The 20824-nt window shown below is 35.1% G+C and overlaps 4 protein-coding genes across 7 annotated transcripts; 1 reads left to right on the top strand and 3 right to left on the bottom strand.

Moving 5' to 3' along the window:
• Nucleotides 1–551: 551 nt before the first annotated feature.
• On the bottom strand, nucleotides 552–1150 carry LOC6052559 (probable trafficking protein particle complex subunit 2). The gene is made up of 2 exons (XM_001868772.2): nucleotides 970–1150; nucleotides 552–909 (listed from the first exon to the last, which is right to left on the bottom strand). The coding sequence occupies exons 1-2, from the start codon at nucleotides 1057–1059 to the stop codon at nucleotides 577–579; spliced, it is 423 nt and encodes a 140-aa protein (XP_001868807.1). The 5' UTR covers nucleotides 1060–1150; the 3' UTR covers nucleotides 552–576.
• Nucleotides 1151–2335: 1185 nt separating this feature from the next.
• LOC6052560 (girdin) lies at nucleotides 2336–8761 on the bottom strand. Of its 3 annotated transcripts, XM_038262468.1 has the most exons (9): nucleotides 8474–8761; nucleotides 8257–8402; nucleotides 7068–8065; nucleotides 6717–7008; nucleotides 4932–6656; nucleotides 4629–4867; nucleotides 4491–4566; nucleotides 3961–4241; nucleotides 2336–3895 (listed from the first exon to the last, which is right to left on the bottom strand). In XM_038262468.1, the coding sequence occupies exons 2-9, from the start codon at nucleotides 8305–8307 to the stop codon at nucleotides 3370–3372; spliced, it is 4188 nt and encodes a 1395-aa protein (XP_038118396.1). In that variant the 5' UTR covers nucleotides 8308–8402; nucleotides 8474–8761; the 3' UTR covers nucleotides 2336–3369. The 3 variants fall into 3 exon arrangements, with proteins under 3 accessions (XP_038118396.1, XP_038118395.1, XP_038118397.1); XM_038262467.1 differs by having other exon boundaries at nucleotides 8257–8761; XM_038262469.1 differs by having other exon boundaries at nucleotides 2336–3892; nucleotides 8257–8759.
• A 5290-nt stretch (nucleotides 8762–14051) lies between these two features.
• On the bottom strand, nucleotides 14052–16491 carry LOC6052561 (eukaryotic translation initiation factor 2A). The gene is made up of 4 exons (XM_038263761.1): nucleotides 16337–16491; nucleotides 16013–16127; nucleotides 15412–15949; nucleotides 14052–15348 (listed from the first exon to the last, which is right to left on the bottom strand). The coding sequence occupies exons 1-4, from the start codon at nucleotides 16365–16367 to the stop codon at nucleotides 14167–14169; spliced, it is 1866 nt and encodes a 621-aa protein (XP_038119689.1). The 5' UTR covers nucleotides 16368–16491; the 3' UTR covers nucleotides 14052–14166.
• Nucleotides 16492–19711: 3220 nt separating this feature from the next.
• LOC6046096 (UPF0687 protein C20orf27 homolog) lies at nucleotides 19712–20775 on the top strand. 2 transcript variants are annotated; one of them, XM_038265765.1, is made up of 3 exons: nucleotides 19712–19946; nucleotides 20021–20060; nucleotides 20122–20775. In XM_038265765.1, the coding sequence occupies exon 3, from the start codon at nucleotides 20148–20150 to the stop codon at nucleotides 20676–20678; it is 531 nt and encodes a 176-aa protein (XP_038121693.1). In that variant the 5' UTR covers nucleotides 19712–19946; nucleotides 20021–20060; nucleotides 20122–20147; the 3' UTR covers nucleotides 20679–20775. The 2 variants fall into 2 exon arrangements, with proteins under 2 accessions (XP_038121693.1, XP_001863348.1); XM_001863313.2 differs by having other exon boundaries at nucleotides 20128–20775.
• Nucleotides 20776–20824: the final 49 nt, after the last annotated feature.

A 20824-nucleotide genomic window follows, 5' to 3' on the forward strand; every position in this document is an offset into this window, starting at 1 on the left:
TCCAGACCATTCCCCATAGGCCTGACCATACCAGAAGTTGGCGCGTTATTTTCCCAGACCTGTAGGAGCGCTTGAACAAAAAGTCCAATTTTCCCATAGTAATTCCCATGTAAACTTTAACCCTGATGCGCGCAGCCAGTTTACAACCAAATGAGCTGATATTTGGCATGAAAGTCCCTATGGGCATGCCCTACAAGGGGAACCATACTAAAACTTGATCCGAGAACTTTTTGAAAAACGTACCCACCCTAATGGATAGGCAAACTTTCATCCAACTAAAAAAAAACAAAATCAAATATCTTGCAATAAATACGAAATTCTAGAGAACTACTCCGATGGCAATTATAAAAAATAGGTTTCCAAAAAGTCCAAAATAAAGATGGACTTTTTGGGTGATGAGCTTAAATAAAAGTTGCGATTTTTTTCAACTGTTTATGAGAAAGTACTCCAGAAATCATAGACACTGACTTTGTAACAAATGACAGATAGGAATATATTAGTTTTCGGGGCGGTCATCTTGCAAGCTTCAGCATTCAAAATAACAAACGCAGTCAGGAGTAAGGGTTCAATTTAATTTTACGACCCCAAGAACTTTCGTCCGTAAAATTGAGCCTTTTTCTCGAATGATAAGGATTTGATCGGTGTGTTCGGCATGTAGAACGGGTTCATAAGATGCTTTATGTACGTTTCGTACATCTCGTTGAAAAAGTTTTTGATACCCTCGTCATTGCGATTGTCGTGAACCATGACAAACCGCAGGTGAGAAGCAGTCACAAAGCCGGACACGAACCATTGGTTGAACTTGTCGATCGACTTCAAATATGTGTTGTTTGTTTTCCATTTGTGCTCGTCGATTAGATCAAGTGCTGCGTGGGCGATGAATTGATTCAAATGACGATGATCTTCTTTCTGGAAGCAAAAATTTTAATTTACACATAATATCTCAAATACGAACAACGAATTAAAAACCTTAGCCTCTTTGTTTGCGTTTACGAATTCCATTTCGAAAATGGGATTATCATTGTGACCAACAACAGCGAAATAGTAGCTGCTGCTCATATTGCTGACTGAAATTAATGTTTTCTATGTTAAACGAAATCAACTCAAGTCTCCTAATCACAGTTTTTATTTACATTCACTGAAACTGACGTTTCAGACGGACGTCACTTGCAACAAGAAGTTACATACTATGGTTGAAATCTTATTTTTGTTTTCTCTACCAGCGAGTTTTACAGAGAGGACAGTCCAGAACGGAAAACGCGTCAAGGTGTGTGTGTGAGTGTGCAATTCGTAAATATAGGAGGCCATGGCATGGATCACATATGCCAGCATGGATTTTCTCTTACGAAAAAAATATTTCTACAAGCGAGAAGATTGTAAACAAAGCGGATACTCTGCTAACTGGGACGAAAAAGGACAGCTGGGACGATTATTCGGAGAAACACACACAAAAATCTTTGAAACACTTCAATCGCGTTTTTCTCAGTTGTCTGATTTCCAACATGGGACAAATCCGTTAGAATTTTCTAATGGACGTAAAAAACGAAGTTAACTTTATAGCTGTCGGCCACCATTGCTGGTACCTACCACTAATGTCTTCCTTTTTATCTACAAGGTCTTCGCCGCCCTGGGCTCTTAAGTGTATGAAAGTATGGCACGGGGCGACGGCGCCGAATACCCATATTTACACAAAGAATTGGGTGGGGGATTCAAACCAGCGACCTCTAGATTGTGAGTCCAGTGCGCGGTCCGATTGATCCACACGGGCGGGACGATCCAATGGACGTAACCTTAGACAAAAAGGCAAGGTTACGCCCTATCAAAAAGTTGTTACGGAATTTTGCTTCCATGATAAATTTCGCAAGGATTTTTTTTCATTGCTAAACTAGGAACTTTGAGATGGAAAGATTGTGGGATTATTTTCTGATCACAAAAAAATCATTCAATGTGGGTTTCACTATATTTTTCTAAGATTCATTGTCGTTCGGATGGAGGTGGTGATTTTTGGGGATTGCAGGATGGATTTCGCCAAATGATGGAATAGAACCAATTCCATCTGAACTGGTTCCTCACCACCATGAGAGCCATCCATTGCCACCGCGCACCAAGGACAAGGAAAGGGATTTGGAAGACGGAAAGCGTTGATGCTTCACTTATTTTAGGGGATAAGGGAAAATCTCCACGGTAACTCCCAAGTAAGTTTCACTTGGAGTTGTACAGTTTTTGGAAAGTTTTAAGGTTTAGGATAAACTCTAGGCAACCGTTGCCACCAATGGCAATGTGTCCATGGCAAATACCTGATTTCTTTTATGTTCACTGTCTGAAAAATAAAACATTATGATTCCATTCTTTATTAAATAAGTCTTCATAATACTACCAGCATGTGGGTGGTGTCATGGGTTATGTTATGTAAAGGCGCTGAAAACTTATTTATTATTTTTTTATCACAATAATGCACTATTTTCTGATTACATACAAGCTTTCAAAAAGGAAACAAAATAATGGAGGTTTAGTGAATACTTTCAAATACTAAATATATTTTACAACATAAAGATTAAATATTTATGCAAAGATTCTACGGATGTTTAGATAAGTGGATGAAGATGAATTTTTATGTCGCAATTTATTCGGAAGGCGTCTGAAGAATTAGGGTTTTTCAAAATGCAAAGATTTCAGTCGTGTTTTATAAAACCAAATAGTGGAGCTGGTACACTTTGTAGAAGCCTGGTTGAAAGATAGTGATAATCCCAGTAGTTTTTCATCAGAATTCTGCTGATTTTGTTCTGTATAGAAAATATGAAAATATGTGCATATAATTCAAAGTTCGTTGAAAATTTCCAACTGTCAATAATCTACATTCGATGCATTAATTCGTTGTAATTGAAGGATCTTGTATTTCTTTTAGATGTTTTCAACCGAAGAATTTCAAAATCTTAGAGAACATAGATTTCACTCCATTTTTCACCAAATTTAATAATTTATACGGTTATCGGCAGAACTGGGAGTTTTGTTTGCTTTAATTTTAGTCTACATGTTTTTTGTTTTGTTTTGGTTAAACTGGTAGTTGTAGAGATTTTTGATTGGAGGTGTTTTACTTTTTATAAATATGGTCAGGGAGGTGCTTTTTATAGATAAATTCAAAACTTGGTTTAACTTTTTAAATATGTTTCTGGTTCAAAGCAAGAGTCAAAAAGGAACGCTCTCTAAATAGTTCGCACCAATTCAAAAATATCTGTTAAATAAAAATGCGAACAATAACTGTTGAATTTCTGTCACGAACTATGCAGTTCTTGCTAAATGCACTTGAATGTTGAGCCGATTATCTGATATTTTACCCTGATTATCCCAAGCTCAGACGCCGTGACTGGCTCAAACACATCCGTATTCGTACCAAATTGCGCTTTCGCGGTTTTTAGCCTCATTTTTGGCTTTCTTGTTAAGAGTATCTTTCTTGTTACCATCTTCGGGCACCAAAACGACCGTTGTCCCTGTTGTAGACGGACTGCCATTGGGGTTGGTGTTCACAACCATAGTCTGGGGCGTCGAACTGGTCTCGGTTGTCTTGAGAGTGGTTGTTGTAGAAGAAACACGGTTTAGTAAAAGAAATGTCTCATTATTGCTGGCATTGTTTCCAGCGGAAGTACTGCTTGCGGTAGTATTCGAAGGACTTGCAGTGCCCTGAACACCGGAGCCTGCGCTGGGTTGTGATGAACTAGAGTTCAACGGAGGTGTCGTCAGTGAAGCTGGTGGTGACGAACTGGGCATTCCACCAACACCGGTCGGCGTGCTTGATCCCGAATTGTTGGGATTGGAAGACTTTTCATCCATCAAATATACCGTTCTCCGAGTACCAGCCGTTCCAAGGTTAAGAGAATCTGTCCCGGTCTCAAATCTGCTGAAAAAACATTTATTTTTAAAATTACATCCACAACTTTTCTTAGAATATCTCTATGCCCTTACCCTGGGAAACTATTCCGATGAGCTTGCGTTGTTTCATCTCTTCGCGATGTTTGCAAACTGCTTCGAATACCGCCACGCAACAGACTGGTGTTGAGTGCTTCGTTATTTGGTTTTCGTTGTAAACTCTGTCGCAAAACTGAATTTCGCTGCAACAAGTTGGTATCCGAGGCCACCGAGTTTGGTTCTTCTATACTGTTGTCTGACTCATTCCCTCCCGATTCTGATCCGAGTGTAAACTGAGACTGTGTAAGGCGAGATTCATCAACCCACGATCGGCGATTCTGGAATAAAAAAAAATGATAGCGAATACGTGTTTAAGTGTGTGAGCTTGTGAAAATTATGAATTTCAGAGCTCGTCGTCAAATGATTGCTGTCACCACGCAACACCGCACAAGCAAGAAAGAGAGACAAAAGGGAGAAAAAGAGCATGCGCCTTCGTATCGCGCGGCTGCTTGAGTGTCGAGCTCAGCATTTATTCGTCTCAGCTTCGTGTGCGTTCGCTGACGGTCTTTTCTACATTGAATACTTACTCTGTTGGGCACCCGGTTGATTAGATCTGAACCAGCTTTGCGCACCTTCTTGACAAAGTTAAGAGCAAATGGTTTCCTTTAAATAAATGAGAATAAATTATCAAGATATACAAAAGCAAAACACTATAAGTCACTTACTTCTTTGGAGAGCAGCTGTCCAATTTTCGGTAGTGTTCCATGATTTTTTCCTCGAGCTTCTCCTTTTGACGGTGCAAATTGTTCACGCGATCGGTGAAATTTTTCTCCTCATCGTGGTAATGTTGCTTGTCCTCCAGGGAGTGAGCCAGCAGCTCGTGATACTGTGCCAATATCTGGGACACGTGGTCCATCAGGGTCCTTCTATCGATGTCCAGGCTCGAGTTCATTTGAAAGAGCATCTGTGAAGCGAATTTTAAATCATTTCCATCAATACAGATAAATAAAAGTTAGAAATGTACTAACCTCGCATCTTTGATGCATTTTCGTGTACTCAATTTCCAGATTAGTAATTTGCTCCAGTTTATTGCTGAGCTCTCCACTGAGTTCCGTATTCTGCAACTTGAGTCGACTGTTTTCTCCCCGACATGCCCGGTACTGTTCTTGTCTATTTTTATACTCCTGTTTCAAACGTTCACTGGTAGTGAACAAACTTCTAAAGTCGTCTTTAAGCTTTGAGTGTTCCGCTCTCAAATTGGCAAGATTGGTAATTCCATCTTTCATAGATGCAAGTTCGATTTTGTAGTCTTCCAGTTGTTTATCCAAAACCATTGCATGTTCTTTCAAGTCACGATTGTCGCTCTTGAGGTCTCTGATCGTATTTTTCAAAATTTCTTTTTCACTGTTTAGCGAATCATATTCACTGCTAAGCTGCTCGTGTAAGCACTGCAGCGTCACTTGATCGTGCTGGAGAATTTCGTAGGCCTGTTTTTTTGCCTCCAACTGTTTCACCAGCATGTCTTTTTCAGCTGCCAACTGAGAATTGGCCAACTGCAGTGCTACATGTTGCGTATTCAAGGATGTTATTTGCGATCCAAGAGTGGCAATCTCTACCTTCTGTCTTGCATTCTCACCCTGAAGTGATTCGTTAGTTGCTTGCAGAGAGCAGTTTTCTACCTTGAGCTGATCATATTTCGTCTCAAGTTCATTTTTAACCGCGGATTCTTCAAAGTTTGTAAATTCAATGTTCTTTTCAACGGTGTAAATTTCTTTCTTGTGACAAAGAACGCAAATATTCGCTGATTTGGTCATGTCTTTACCAGTGTTCAACACAATCTCACGAACGGTTTTAAACGACTCTGGGTTTTTGCATAGCTTCTCTACGAAAACTTCCACGTTCATGTCGGTTTTTTCTATGTCATTCTCGTTCAACCCCAGGCGTTCCAAATTTTGCTTGAATTTCTTCGTAGCCAAAGTGCCATCGTACAGATCTTTCTTCAGTGTAGAAATGGTTTCATTTTGTATTTTTTGTTGAGAAAGCAAATCTTGGTTCTCCTTTTCGTAGTCTTGTATTTTTCTCTCCATCGCTGCACTGCTTTCGACCTGCTTTAGGAGTTGTGAAACTTCCTTTTCTTTTTGTTGCAATTGCACAACTGCACTGTCCAGTTCCACATTTTTGCTTTCCAAATCTTCCTTATACTTGTTCAGATCTTTGCTTTGACCAGAGTTTTCCTTTTCTAGAGAATTGACCCTTGCTTCCATTTCGTACAACTCTTTTTTAACGGTTTCCAACTCTGAACATCGTTCGTTCAGTTGTTGAACTTCCTTTGTTTTGCTCTCAATGGAACGTTCCAAGTCTACCGTCCTCCGTTGGATACTTTCGCATAAATTTTGTACACGTTGCTTTTCCTTAGTCAGCGTTTCGATCTGTTTTTCCACGTCAATTTGTTTTATCCTGTCGAGTTCTCGATCGTGACTTTGCTTATCGATGATTTGCTGTTTTACATCCAAACCATCTTGCAACTTTTTGTTCTCTTCAAGCGCATTTTTGAAAACATTTTCAAGCTCTCCATTTTGTAGCACCAGACGATTGCAGTTTTCCTGCAGCTGCTCTAACCGAAGTGAGAGCTTCTTTTTATCCTTTTCCAGCTCCAAAATTTTGTTCGATGACTCGTGAAAAGATGACTCCTTCAGGCTGTCTAAAGCTGCGAGAAGACGACGATTTTCCAGCTCCAATTTAAGCGCGCGGGACTAAAAATAATTTGGTTTGAACTGACGAAATAAATTATAATGCGATGGTTTTAACATTACCTGTGCGTTTGTCGTGAGCTGTTCCGATAAACTGTTGTCATTGGAAGGAATATCTTCTTCCGTGTCGGATTGATTCTGATTAACTGTAGAGTCCGGTCCAGCCATTAAGTTTTTAGTAGCCAATTGTAGTTGAACATTTTCTTCGAGGAGCTCTTGCAATTTGCTTTTATCGACATCTCTCTCAAGAGACATGTCGTTAATCATTTGCTTAAATTTTAGTATATCTGCTTCCAGGACCATAACCTGATCACTTCGTTTACGTGATCGCAGTAACTGCTCCTCAAGCATTTCTCTGTAAATATGATGTATGATTAGATAAAAGAAACGAATACACTCTTCAACGTGTTCTACTTAGTTTCCATTAGCATCCTGGTATCTTCCCGTAGCTCTTCTACCCTAGTCCGGTAGAATTCAGCATCGGAAAGTTTTTCCCTCAACTTTTGCACTTCTATCTCCAGACGATCGGCACGTTCACCCCGTTCGCGTAGCACATCCACTTCATCCCTATAGGCTGCTGATTTTCGAGCCTCCGCGTACCAATCTTGGCTTTCTCCTCGAAGCTTTTCATATTGAGTGCATTTGTGGTCAAGTTCTTCCTTAACTTCCATCAACATTTCCGACTTCTCTTCCAATTCTTGGCGCAATTTTCGCAGTTTTGATTTATAATCTGCAAGTTCTACGGCCATATGATTGTTTTCAGAGGATGTGGATGGAGTGTTTGCGGAACTAGTTGCGGTTGAAGGCAAGTTGTGTAAACTTATTTTCGAACTAGAACTATTCAATGTGTCCACATCAGCCACCATTGAAGCCATCCATTTGTTATGGTACTGGTCACGCTCCTTTGCAAGTCTTACAATATGTTTGCACATTGTTTCCGTCGAAAGCTGCTCAATCGCTTCTTGTGTAAGGACGAGAGTTTGGCTATCTGTAACCTGCTTGATAACTTCCACAATCGCAATTTGAGTATTCACGTCAAGTTCTTTGATTCGAGCTATGAAGATTTCCTTATTCGGGCACTGCACTGCCGCACCAAGAAGCAATGTTATAAGCAGTTTCATTTGGTCTAATCCTGCTCTAGACTCGGGCGATTGGCCCAATATCGAGCAGTCCGGAAGTGATAGTATTGTTTGTCCCAACTCTTCATCGTACAAGTTTCTCAGATTTTTGACAATCGCGTCAAAGTTTCTCGATCGGGCTTGGGCCAGCGATAAACCTTCTAAATTTTTCAACTTTACTGGATGAAACTGTGGCTCGGGATCAATTTGTAAATAAACGCTATGGAGAATTGTCCCATCAAGAAGCGACACGTACCCCGCGATAATTTCATTTCTTGGCAGACATGATTCAATCTAAAATAATAAAAAATCATATAAATAACATTCAATAATAACAATTTGCACGACTATCAGCCAACATGTTGCAGTGCCATAGTGAATATACATGAAAATAAATTAAAATCATAGTTTATTGAACAACATTTGGCAAATAATCGCGTGAAAATGTTGAAATTAGTACCGACTGAACTGTATTTTCAACTTACCCATGAAATTAACGCTCCATTGACAAAATCTTCAATCTCGCTGGTCGACATTTTTGTTCCTTTCTCTTTTCTTCGCGCACCTTTGATATAGTGAGGCACAGCTGCTACCACTTCGTAAGAAAACTTTTGGGTACCTATTCACATCACTTACTCCATGTAAAAAAGGGAAATATCCAAACTTATTTTTTCTTACTTTTAATTAATACTTGATTGCTACCCGAGTGCTCAGCGTGAGAACCGTCGAAATTACGAACATTTCCGACTACTAAACAAAGAAATACTACCACATGTAACACACAAAAATATCTAACTCCGACTCCAACGCAGTTTCTATCCAATATTCACCTCTTCCGAATGCTTGTTCGTCAGGCGACGACCACAACATAAGGCAGACATGGCCAGCAGCAAAGTACTTTAAAGTTACAGGTATGCTTCATTTTTTTGTATTTTATTCACGTTTCGAGCCCAGTGGTTGACTATCTGGTGAACCTGATTTAAGTTAAAATGCGTTGCATTTTTACCTGAGGCATAATAGTGACATTTAGGGAGTTTATCCTGCTCACACTACTGCCTGTCGTCTGTACTTGTATGTATAGGTAGTCGTTTATTAAAAACGGGGGGACATTGCTGGAGAATTTTTCACCTCAATTTTTCTACCGATGCAGATCTGTTGAGCTAAGCAAAATAGGGTGTATTTAATTCGAACCTTCAAAGTTAATTGACAAAATTTAATGAAAAAAATCATTTAATGAACAATTCAACAGAATATTCTTATCACAAGCAAAACAATATTTTTATTTAACACATGAATGGAAATTTGAATAGGTGTAAAAACAATATCACCTTTAAACCCTTTTTTGAATGTTGTGATTCCGTGAAATAGTAGTGTAGCATACAAGTTGCAAAAACAAATAATAAGGGTTGACGGAGCTGAAAAAAAGAACGAGTGCTGAAAAAATTAAGTTATGCAACGAGTTGCAAACAACATTACTTGCAATTCCGAAAACACCCTTTGAATAGGATTTTAAGTCAAACGTCTATGTTTTTAGTCAATTCACTATAGCACACATTTCAGTGCTAGTAGTGAAAAGTAGAACTTTTCAGCCCTTATATCGAAAATTATTACTTTTCGATTCTGTTATTTTTGGCGAAGAAAAAGTAAGCCGTTTCGTATATGTTGATCAATTGGACCGCACATTTGTTATCAGATATCTTGGATAATTGAAAATAGAGTGCTTTTTGGGTTGTACTTACAAAACTTAAATTTTATTGTTGTTTTATATTTGAGGGGCTAAGGAACGAAGTTTCTTTCACGATTGGATAGGAAATTGGATACGCAAAGTGACAGGTAATTTTTCGACGTGTGACGTTCACCTGCAAATGTAGCAGTGAAATAGATGTTCCGATGATGATGATTTTTTTAGATCCTTTTCACTGATCTTTCGTGCGTGATATTTTTTTCTCTTGATGAGCGCCAAAAGATTTTCTTTTGATGATGATTCTTCCGTCGCTGGTAATAGAGGAAATATACCCATTTGATCACTCTAAGCCGTTCGACCAATTCTCATCACGTTCGCAGTTTTCCGCTATTAAATCGACATTAAATGTACATCAACAATGGAGAGTTGCTTGTTCGCTTTTATTTGAGCTATTTGTAACTTTGGAACAGTCAAAAACAGTAACTTTATGAAAGCTGTAATTCATGATCAAAGTGCTGATAGGCCGCTAATAGAAATAGGCTGAGAAATGGTATATTTCCCCTACCTTTCCTTTAAAAAATTATAAAATTAGGTTTTAGTTAAAAAAGGTGCAGGTATAGTAGGGGAAATCTACCCTTTCCAATCAAACACCTATCTTCGTCATATGGAGAGTTTGATGCTAGATTAAAGCTCCAAAAATACTATTTTGGCTATAAACTTACCAGCAACAGCACCGCCTCGAGTAAGCACGCAAATGTATGCCACTTACTGGCCAAAAAGATCACATTTAATGCACTTTTGATCATAATTTGTATTTTGCGAGACCACTTCTCATCATTTTGTTGGCACACACAGTGACACACAAGAGAATCCCTCAAACGCTTAATGAATATCGCCAAAATTAACTTTTCACTTTCGCTTACTTTTTTACGGCGCTTAAGATATGAAATTGCTTCCAACTACCGGCAACATGTTCTTTTGATCATTAGTAAGGCACTCACTTGAAGAATAATCCCGAAAAATGTAATAAATTAGCAAGCGCCATAAAAAAAACAAACGCGCCAAGTCGTTTGACGTTTCAATTTTCACTTTGCATTCCACTCGAAGGCTGAAGAAAACCGAGCGAGAGACGAAGGCAAAAAAGAACAAAGGCTGGCCGTCAACACCACACTGAGAGAAAAGCTCCTAATAATACCATAAGTTACGTCTTATGAACGAGGTCCCAGCTGTGTCCATTGAGGCACTCACGAAATTTATAATTAGGCTTATGAAAGCTTTATCAAAGCTTATGAGATCAGATTGAATCAGCGCATGCTTTACATAAGATTTTCCAATGCGGTTCGACCAATGCCATGTTGTTGTTTTTTTTATAAGAACTTTCAACAAAGTTCATAAGATTTTCCTATGGATTTTATAGTTTGGCCATTCACTATTTACAAATGTCAGCAGTGTGAAAATAGATATGGCGTCGGAAGAGCAAATCATGTTGGACGAATTTCAAAAATTTCAAAAATTTCAAAAATTTCAATACTTTCAAAAATTTCAAAAATTTCAAAAATTTCAAAAATTTTAATAATTTCAAAAATTTCAAAAATTTCAAAATTTTTAAAAATTTCAAAAATTTCAAAAATTTCAAAAATTTCAAAATTTTTAAAAATTTCAAAAATTTCAAAATTTCAAAAATTTCAAAAATTTCAAAAATTTCAAAATTTCAAAATTTCAAAATTTCAAAATTTCAAAATTTCAAAATTTCAAAATTTCAAAATTTCAAAATTTCAAAATTTCAAAATTTCAAAATTTCAAAATTTCAAAATTTCAAAATTTCAAAATTTCAAAATTTTAAGAATTTCAAAATTTCAAAATTTCAAAATTTCAAAATTTCAAAATTTCAAAATTTCAAAATTTCAAAATTTCAAAATTTCAAAATTTCAAAATTTCAAAATTTCAAAATTTCAAAATTTCAAAATTTCAAAATTTCAAAATTTCAAAATTTCAAAATTTCAAAATTTCAAAATTTCAAAATTTCAAAATTTCAAAATTTCAAAATTTCAAAATTTCAAAATTTCAAAATGTCAAAATTTCAAAATTTCAAAATTTCAATAATTTCAAAATTTTCAATAATTTCAAAATTTCAAAATTTCAAAATTTCAATAATTTCAATAATTTCAAAATTTCAAAATTTCAAAATTTCAAAATTTTAAAATTTCAAAATTTTCAAAATTTCAAAATTTCAAAATTTTCAAAAGTTTCAAAATTTCAAAATTTCAAAATTTCAAAATTTCAAAATTTCAAAATTTCAAAATTTCAAAATTTCAAAATTTCAAAATTTCAAAATTTCAAAATTTCAAAATTTCAAAATTTCAAAATTTCAAAATTTCAAAATTTCAAAATTTCAAAATTTCAAAATTTCAAAATTTCAAAATTTCAAAATTTCAAAATTTCAAAATTTCAAAATTTAAAAATTTCAAAAATTTCAAAAATTCAAAAATCAAAAATCAAAAATTCAAAATTTCAAAATTTTAAAATTTCAAAATTTCAAAATTTCAAAATTTCAAAATTTCAAAATTTCAAAATTTCAAAATTTCAAAAATTTCAAAAATTTCAAAAATTTCAAAATTTCAAAATTTTCAAAAATTTCAAAAATTTCAAAATTTTCAAAAATTTCAAAAATTTCAAAAATTTCAAAAATTTCAAGTTTCAAAAATTTTAAAAATTTCAAAAAAAAACCAAAAATTTCAAAATTTAATTTTTTAAAATTTCAAACATTTTAAAAATTTTAAAAACATTTTAAAAATTTTAAAAATTTCAAAAATTTCAAAAAAATCAAAAATTATAAAAAAATAATCAAAAACTTAAAAAAGATTCCATTCAATTGAATGTTTGGTATCTTGAAAACGGAGCTTTTGAAATTTTTGAAATGTTTAATATTTTTGAAATCCTTGAAATTTTTAAAATTTTTAAAATGTTTGAAATTTTAAAATTTTTTCAAAATTTTAAAATTTCAAAATTTCAAAATTTCAAAATTTCAAAATTTCAAAATTTTAAAATTTCAAAATTTCAAAATTTCAAAATTTCAAAATTTCAAAATTTCAAAATTTCAAAATTTCAAAATTTTAAAATTTCAAAATTTCAAAAATTTCAAAAATTTCAAAAATTTCAAAATTTCAAAAATTTCAAAAATTTCAAAAATTTCAAAATTTTCAAAAATTTCAAAATTTTCAAAAATTTCAAAAATTTCAAAAATTTCAAAAATTTCAAGTTTCAAAAATTTTAAAAATTTCAAAATTTATTTTTTTAAAATTTCAAACATTTTAAAAATTTTAAAAACATTTTAAAAATTTTAAAAATTTCAAAAATTTCAAAAAAATCAAAAATTATAAAAAAATAATCAAAAACTTAAAAAAGATTCCATTCAATTGAATGTTTGGTATCTTGAAAACGGAGCTTTTGAAATTTTTGAAATGTTTAATATTTTTGAAATCCTTGAAATTTTTAAAATTTTTAAAATGTTTGAAATTTTAAAAATTTTTTCAAAAATTTTAAAAATTTCAAAAATTTTAAAAATTTCAAAAATTTCAAAAATTTCAAAAATTTCAAAAATTTCAAAAATTTCAAAAATTTCAAAAATTTCAATAATTTCAATAATTTCAAAAATTTCAAAAATTTCAAAAATTTCAAAATTTCAAAATTTCAAAATTTCAAAATTTCAAAATTTAAAATTTCAAAATTTCAAAATTTCAAAATTTCAAAATTTCAAAATTTCAAAATTTAAAAATTTAAAAATTTCAAAATTTCAAAATTTCAAAATTTCAAAATTTCAAAATTTCAAAATTTCAAAATTTCAAAATTTCAAAATTTCAAAATTTCAAAATTTCAAAATTTCAAAATTTCAAAATTTCAAAATTTCAAAATTTCAAAATTTCAAAATTTCAAAATTTCAAAATTTCAAAATTTCAAAATTTCAAAATTTCAAAATTTCAAAATTTCAAAATTTCAAAATTTCAAAAATTTCAAAAATTTCAAAATTTTCAAAAAATTCAAAATTTTCAAAAATTTCAAAAATTTCAAGTTTCAAAAATTTTAAAAATTTCAAAAAAAAAAACCAAAAATTTCAAAATTTTTTAAAATTTCAAACATTTTAAAAATTTTAAAAACATTTTAAAAATTTTAAAAATTTCAAAAAAATCAAAAATTATAAAAAAAATAATCAAAAACTTAAAAAAGATTCCATTCAATTGAATGTTTGGTATCTTGAAAACGGAGCTTTTGAAATTTTTGAAATGTTTAATATTTTTGAAATCCTTGAAATTTTTAAAATTTTTAAAATGTTTGAAATTTTAAAATTTTTTGAAATTTTTAAAATTTTTAAAATTTTTGGTTTTTTTTTTTTGAAATATTTGAAATTTTTAAAATTTTTGAAATGTTAATAATTTTTGAAATGTTAAAATTTTTTGAAATTTTTGAAATTTTAAAAATTGCCCTATATTGTGCCTCACCTGCTGTTATGCATATAGAACGTACAGAAGTTGATTTTTCAAATGACGAACGCAAAATAACCGAGTAAAAAGGGACACTGGTCAATAAGTAGGTTAACTCTTTTTTTAAATGTTGCCTCATATTTGTTTCATTTTATTGAAGACTTGCTTGCAACACAACAGTTACGTTGCAAGATAAACCATTCACAGGATGATTAAAAAAAAGATTAAAAAATCTAAGAAACTTTGAGCGCGTTCAGCTCCTTGACTAACTCGGCCTCAGAGTTCATCTTGCTGATTTGATTCTGCTCCAGCTTCTCGCCGCGTTCGTGTTTCTCCTTCAGCATTTTGATGTCCTTCAGCTTTTTGTTGATGTTTTTGATCTTCTTATCCTTCTCTGGGTCCCCTCCAGCTTGGCGCTTTCCCGGTTCCTGGGTTGCTTCTTCGTTGGCTTCCGTAGCGTTCTGGTTGGGGGCAGATTTTGGACGTGGTTTTTGCTCTTTGCCGCCGGGTTTGCCGTTGGCTCCCACAGACATGGCTCGGTTGTTTTGTCCAGATTGTTCCGGTCCTGAAGCTTGTTGGGCGTTGGGTTTGTTTTTGTTCTTTTGCTTTTTATCCTTGGCTTGCTGTGCGGATGAACGGTAACCTGGCGGAAGTCCTGGAATGGGAGCTCGTTCGGGCGTTGATGATGAGGTCGAGTCGCCAGCTGTGCCAAGGCTGTTTCGCATTCCTGGTGGAACATATTTTTGCTTGCTGGCCTGGGGCGTTTTAGAGGCAATTCCTTCGACTTTGACGTTCGAGATGGCATTTTCCTTCAGCGTACCCGGCGAATACTTTTGCCAGGTGACTTCGAGAAGTTCTTGCTTCTCCGGCCAGTGGGTTTCATGCAAAAGAGCTCCGGTATGGTGCCAGATTTTAAATCCGTTACACATGCGCAATCTTGGAGCTGTGGTAGCAGTAAGAAATACATCTCCAACTGGGCTCCACTCGAGCAAAGTCGTATCCGGTGCTTTGTGCTCGGTTATTTTCTTCTTCTGATTTAAATCCCACACTTCGATGTATCCAGGCAGATTGCCGAACCCACCGAAGATTAGCAAATTGCCAAACTCGTTGTAATAGATCGAATTTCTGTTCCCAGTGCCAAAATCAAAAATAACGTCGCACTTCAGATTGTACAGCGTTGCTTTGGCTGGCATGAAACCATATACAACGCAGAATTCAGTTGACCGTGGGCTCCAAGCGACTGCATGCAGAGATCCTTCCGTGTTGAGCTGAACAGCGAACGAGTCTCCCTTGGTAGTCATGAAGTGGAGTGCTTGCTTTCCGTAGTAAGAAACTCCCGTTGAATCAACGTCGGTGCTGGTTAGCAGCAACAGACCGGTTCCTTTCTGATTCCACAGCATCTCCACCTTGTCCGCCTGTTTGAAAAAGAATGGTCTTAGCACAAACTTTCAGAAAACAATGTTACTATGCTGCAATACCTGGAAGAAGCTCTTCGATGCAACAGGCTGATTGGCTTCCAAGTTAGGATAGCGGAAAAGGCGACACATGGAAGGAGCTCCCTTTGTTCCCGGTACATAGAAGGCAACAAACGGCGGGCTTGGTCCCGGAGACACCGACACTCCACCGTTTCTTGCCCCACCCAGCCTCTTGGTAGGCTTCAACGGAAATGCCGATTCAGCTTTTACTTCATAGAATAACACCTCACCGCCAACCATCACCGCGAAAAGGCTCTCATCGGCGGCCCAATGCATTTCCCAGTCCGCGTGGCGCTTCTGGATGATGGAGAACAATTCCCGTCCGCTGGCCACATCATACAGAAACAGGTTTGGCTTCTCCTTCACTTCATCCTTGGGATTTTCCGTGTAAATCTCCCACGTCATCAAATAAGTGCTTCGAGGTGAAAACTTGAGGTAAAACGCTTTCGGCCTTGGCAGCTTGTGCACGATCTTCCAGTTGGAGACCGTACTGATCTGCACCGTTGAACCGTTGGCCCACGCCAGAAATCGACCATTAGGACTGCAAGAAAGGAAGGTTGTTTATGTGCTACTTGAAGACGTTCTGCCTCATGGAGTACTCTACCTGTAAACAATGGCACGACACAGTTTCGATTCGTCCCGAGCGAACGCCGTATCCGGGACAAACGGCGCCTTCGGTCTATCTGACTTCCATACTTCGACTCCCGTAGAAGAACGGACTGTAAAATAAGTACAGAAATGAATTAAATCACAAAGTATTTGAAGCAACGAGCCAAAGTGACGTCAACAAATTACAACAACAAAGTTGCTACTTAAATTCCGACAAATTTCTTGTCACGACTTCAAACTGCAGTACTTTGCTAGTTAACAAACGAACACTTGCGACGCACTTACTCCAAAGTTCCAAACTAATTATTGCTCTACTTACTTGCCAGTGAAGGAATGATTTCGTTAGCCATTGTCCACAGTACCAGAAGGGCGATTTTTCAACTAACCTCAACACCAACGTTGATTCGGCTGTCAGTCGAACAACCAGCGTTGAAGTTGAGAGTTGACAAGAAGTCAAAAATACACACAACACATACATCCTTGGATCATCCAAGCAGCAGCAGAGATTTGAGTAGGGTAGTAAGTGTCCTAATCAAAATAGGGTAGAGATATAGTTAGCTATTGAGTTCGAAATGGAATAAAAATCAAGCTAAGAGTGTGCGTCATGGTCGCCAATATCGTTCATTTCATTCAGCTCATGTAGAATAGTAGTTTATGCAACAAGTTGCAAAAATAGATTTTTTTCAGCACGAGTCGTACATTTGTCGTGAGAGGTTCACCGAGTTGGATAAATACGACTAGTGCTAAAAAATCAAGTTTTGCAACGAGTTCCATACAACATTTTTTGCATTTCATAAAAACACCCATTGAGTGAAATTATAAGTCAAATTTGGAGTTATGTTTGAAAAGGTCCAATAAAACAAATTTTTAGTTTTTGCTTTTTGAGTGTTTTTTAATACCCCTGACTCAAGGCGGTTTTAAAAACACCCAAAAAGGAAAAACTGGAAATTTAGTTTATTGGACCTTTTCAAAAAAAAAAACACTCCAGAAATGTTCATGTATTTTGTCAATAAATCGTTTGAATCAAAAAAATGTTGAAAAGTATTACTTTTCTAAACAAGTGCTTAAAAGTGTTACTATTCGATTTTGTTATTTTTGGTACAGAAAAGTAGGCTATTTCGTCGGAACACTTTTGTGGTAATTTGTCAATAGGATGCAAAATGCAACTCTAGCAAAACAATGCAAAAAGGCCGTTGTGGATTTGTAAACAAAGAGTGTGTCCTGCTTACGCTAGAGGATGTTTACATCTGACATGAAAGGGACACACTCTTTGTTTACAAACCCATAACGGCCCTTTGGCATTGTTTTGCTAGTAACTTTTCTGTCCCTGCTATTTTTAGGACCTTTATTAGGACATTCTCTTACTATTTCACTAGTAAAAGTAAAACTGCATTTCAAGACTATTTTATTCAGAGCAGCAAAACACTGCCTCCAAATTGTTTGTTCCATAATTTTGGGATGTTATTGTGCCTCCCACAATTGTGAAAAACCTGCATTTAACTGATATTTTCACCAAAAAAGTTATCAGACCAAGTATAAAACATAACTAAGCTTGAGTTTCGTTGGTTTCCGTGTATGAAGTCATTATTTTGTAAAAATATGTACTCCTGGAGAGAACCAAAGTTTGTTTACATCCGTAAGAAAAAAGTGTTCCGAATTTGTGGATTTCAAGGGTCAATGTTTTTCTTTAAAAACTTGATATAAAACGTCAAAATGTACAGCAAGTCTATACATCAATCGAAAGATCGTTAGAAAAACTTTTACATGAAGAAAAAAGCAAATCATTATGTTCGGTGAACCTCGTTGGATAAATGTACGCTGAAAAAATCTTCTTTTTGCAACTTGTTGAATAAAGTACTATTTAAAAACGTTTTTTTTTAAATTATTTTATAAAAAGAAGAATATTCCACCTTAGGTTTTTGCCTCCCCTTAATGGACAGATTTATTGGCATTTTATGTTTTAAACTCATTGATTTCATGATCATGATTGCGTCCGACGGGTATGCAATGTACAAGTTTCATTTTTATTTACCCATCAAGTTTCTTGGATTCTTGAGCAGAGAAGCCACATTTGCAGATTTTCGAGCACAGGCTCATAGCTCAAACGTATTGTTTTGACCAGGAAGGTGCTGTGTCCTATCCCTCGCCTAGACCAGACCAAAATCCATGATAAAGCTGTCAGACCAAATTTGTCAGACCAAGACTGTCAGACCAAAGAGCAAAAAGTAAACAATCTTGGTCTTCGACGTAGGTGCACACAAATCAAGAAAAGAAAATTTGAAAAAGAATCTTATTTTTTCATTTCAGTGACTGGTTTTGGACTGCAAAATTGAATGTACGTCAGAAAATGATTAAATAGTGCGGGCAATTAAATAAGCAGTTAAAAGTCTTATTCCTCCAATTTAATTTTTGGTCGCGTTGTCGGTTTACACCTGAACAACCTTGAAATTATTTATACGGATTTGTGATTCCTCTCTTTCCATCATTCCCTTGGTTTTGACATGTTATTCGATAAATATAAATTAAATGAATTACTCACAAAAAAGATAACAATGTTTTGCTTCTTTTGCCAAAAACAAATTTTAAAATATATAATAAGATAAGATTTACTAAGTTGGAAGCTGTTTAAATTTTTAATTTAAACATTTTTAAATTTAATTTGACAAACTTATCCAGGGTCAGCAGGGTCGAAGGACATAAACTAAAAAAAAAATGGATCGGAACGGAAAAACGTCATCCGAAGTTTCGATTATTCGGTGCGAAATTTTTCCGAGGCCTTCGGATAATCGAGTCTGGACTGTATTTCTTTTCATTAATTATTATTCATGTTTGCTGGATAGTAACCTGTCCCATTTTGAGGTCAAGTCGAGGAATTTCAGGTGCTCACTTCTCAAATGATAGATTATGATGTTAGGAACAATGTTTTCTTAGACAAGAAAAAATAATAAAATACTTTCTCGCACCCCCTATTCGATTTACTGAAAAAAGTCACTTTTTTTAACAAATTTTCTAAAATCGCTTGGAATCAATACAAATACTGTTTCGATCAGGTGTGTATTATCTTCAAACGATAGGTTTTTGTCCATATATTAAGATGCACTATCAATATTGGACCAAAATTTAAGTTTTTAGACTCTCCCATGCGGATTTGTGTCGAAAAAATCGCATTTTTTCGAAACTTTTTTCAGAAATGTTCATTTGATTTAGGGTAGCCAATTTTTCCCAGTAAAACCAATACATGCAGCTTGTAGGAAATTTCATGGCTAACATTTTTCCTTCTGAGAAAATGCAATTTCGCCACTTCAGAGCCGAGATATTTGAGTTTTAGTGTGGAAAAAAGTGCCAATTTTCAAAATTTCTCAGAATTCTGAAGGCCTACTAATTACATGATGTTGCAAGCATATGTCTTAAAGGTCAGGGTATGCATTCTTATAGTAATTTTGGCCGCTGAATCCGAATTTAAAATCAAGTTTCGTGTAAACAGTGATGTTTTGTCAGTTCGGCATTCTTTCAAGGGATTTTGCGAAATCTAGCACATTTTTTGATATATTTTCCTGTTCAAGATTACAGGGACACAAGCAAGAATAACCTTTTCAACGGTCTTATTGAATACTAATACACACCGACGGAGTATCAACAATAAACAGTCCAACCGCAAATGTCGCACAAGACAAAACTAAACAAATCAGCTTGGATTTATCTCAAAGTGTAAACAAGTATTATGATTCAAAATAAGTTCAATTTTTCTGTCACTATCAGTATTTGATTATTCATAAGCACATAGCCGCAATACATGCCCTCTTGTTGATCAGCGACAACAAGATAATCTTTGCGTTCAAAATCGACCGTAAAAAATTGTTGTGTCGAAGCACACATCTTCACCAGCTATGAAGAAACATGGTCTTCAACAAGCAGCGCTCTGAAATTAGGTCATGAGTTAGAAAAAGTGTCTGACAAAAAAATCTTAAAATAGATGCTTTCATTGTTATTACTTCTAACGTAGGTGGAAACTCTTCAAGTGGTGCTTTGTCGTAAGTTAAGAGGTGTGTTATTGTGTTTGCTTATTAGTCAGATATCACAGGTTTAATTGATAATACTCTTAAGTTACAGGTAGAACAGAGTTTGCCAGCATGGGAGAAGAACATCACGTCCATTTTGACGCCGCAGTGATAAACGATGAACTCCACGATAACACAGTCATTTATCAAATATCAGGCGAAGGAAAGCAGCTCACGGTTCATTTGGGATTTCTTCAGATAAAACATAGATATCGCCTTGAGCTTAATATACCGGTGAATGCGCTTGCCGAGGCTGGTTTCGATGTGGGGTCAAACAAAAGTTTCATCGTTGAAGAAAAAGCAATTCCAAACATCAACTGCAAATTGCTTACCTTTCCCACAAATATCCTGACCGATCGAGATGGAAAACAGCACTACACTGTTGAGGTGGAGTTTTTTGCGCATAAGGAAAAACTTTTGAAAGAACATTTGGAGGTGTGTGGCAGTGAAGATCATGACCGCAAGCTGCACCTTACATTTGTAGCACGTGTTTTGGGCCGTGGAAAAGGAACGCCAATGCTACGAGATGGCATACATTTGATTTCCGTAGAAGATAATGAAGAATCCGAACTGTCTGATTGGCAGGGTTTCCCAGCTAAATAAAAATGCTGATTTTTTCATACTTTTTAACTAGCTAAATATTTTGTCATGTTTTTAACAATGGTTTTTGAAAAAAATATATGCATCAATCTACGCTTAAGTATGGTTTATTTTTTTCTGAGACTTTCCATCGCAATTTTTAGAAGCAT

This window comes from Culex quinquefasciatus, chromosome 3, assembly GCF_015732765.1.
Source record: "Culex quinquefasciatus strain JHB chromosome 3, VPISU_Cqui_1.0_pri_paternal, whole genome shotgun sequence".
Lineage (NCBI taxonomy): Eukaryota > Metazoa > Arthropoda > Insecta > Diptera > Culicidae > Culex > Culex quinquefasciatus.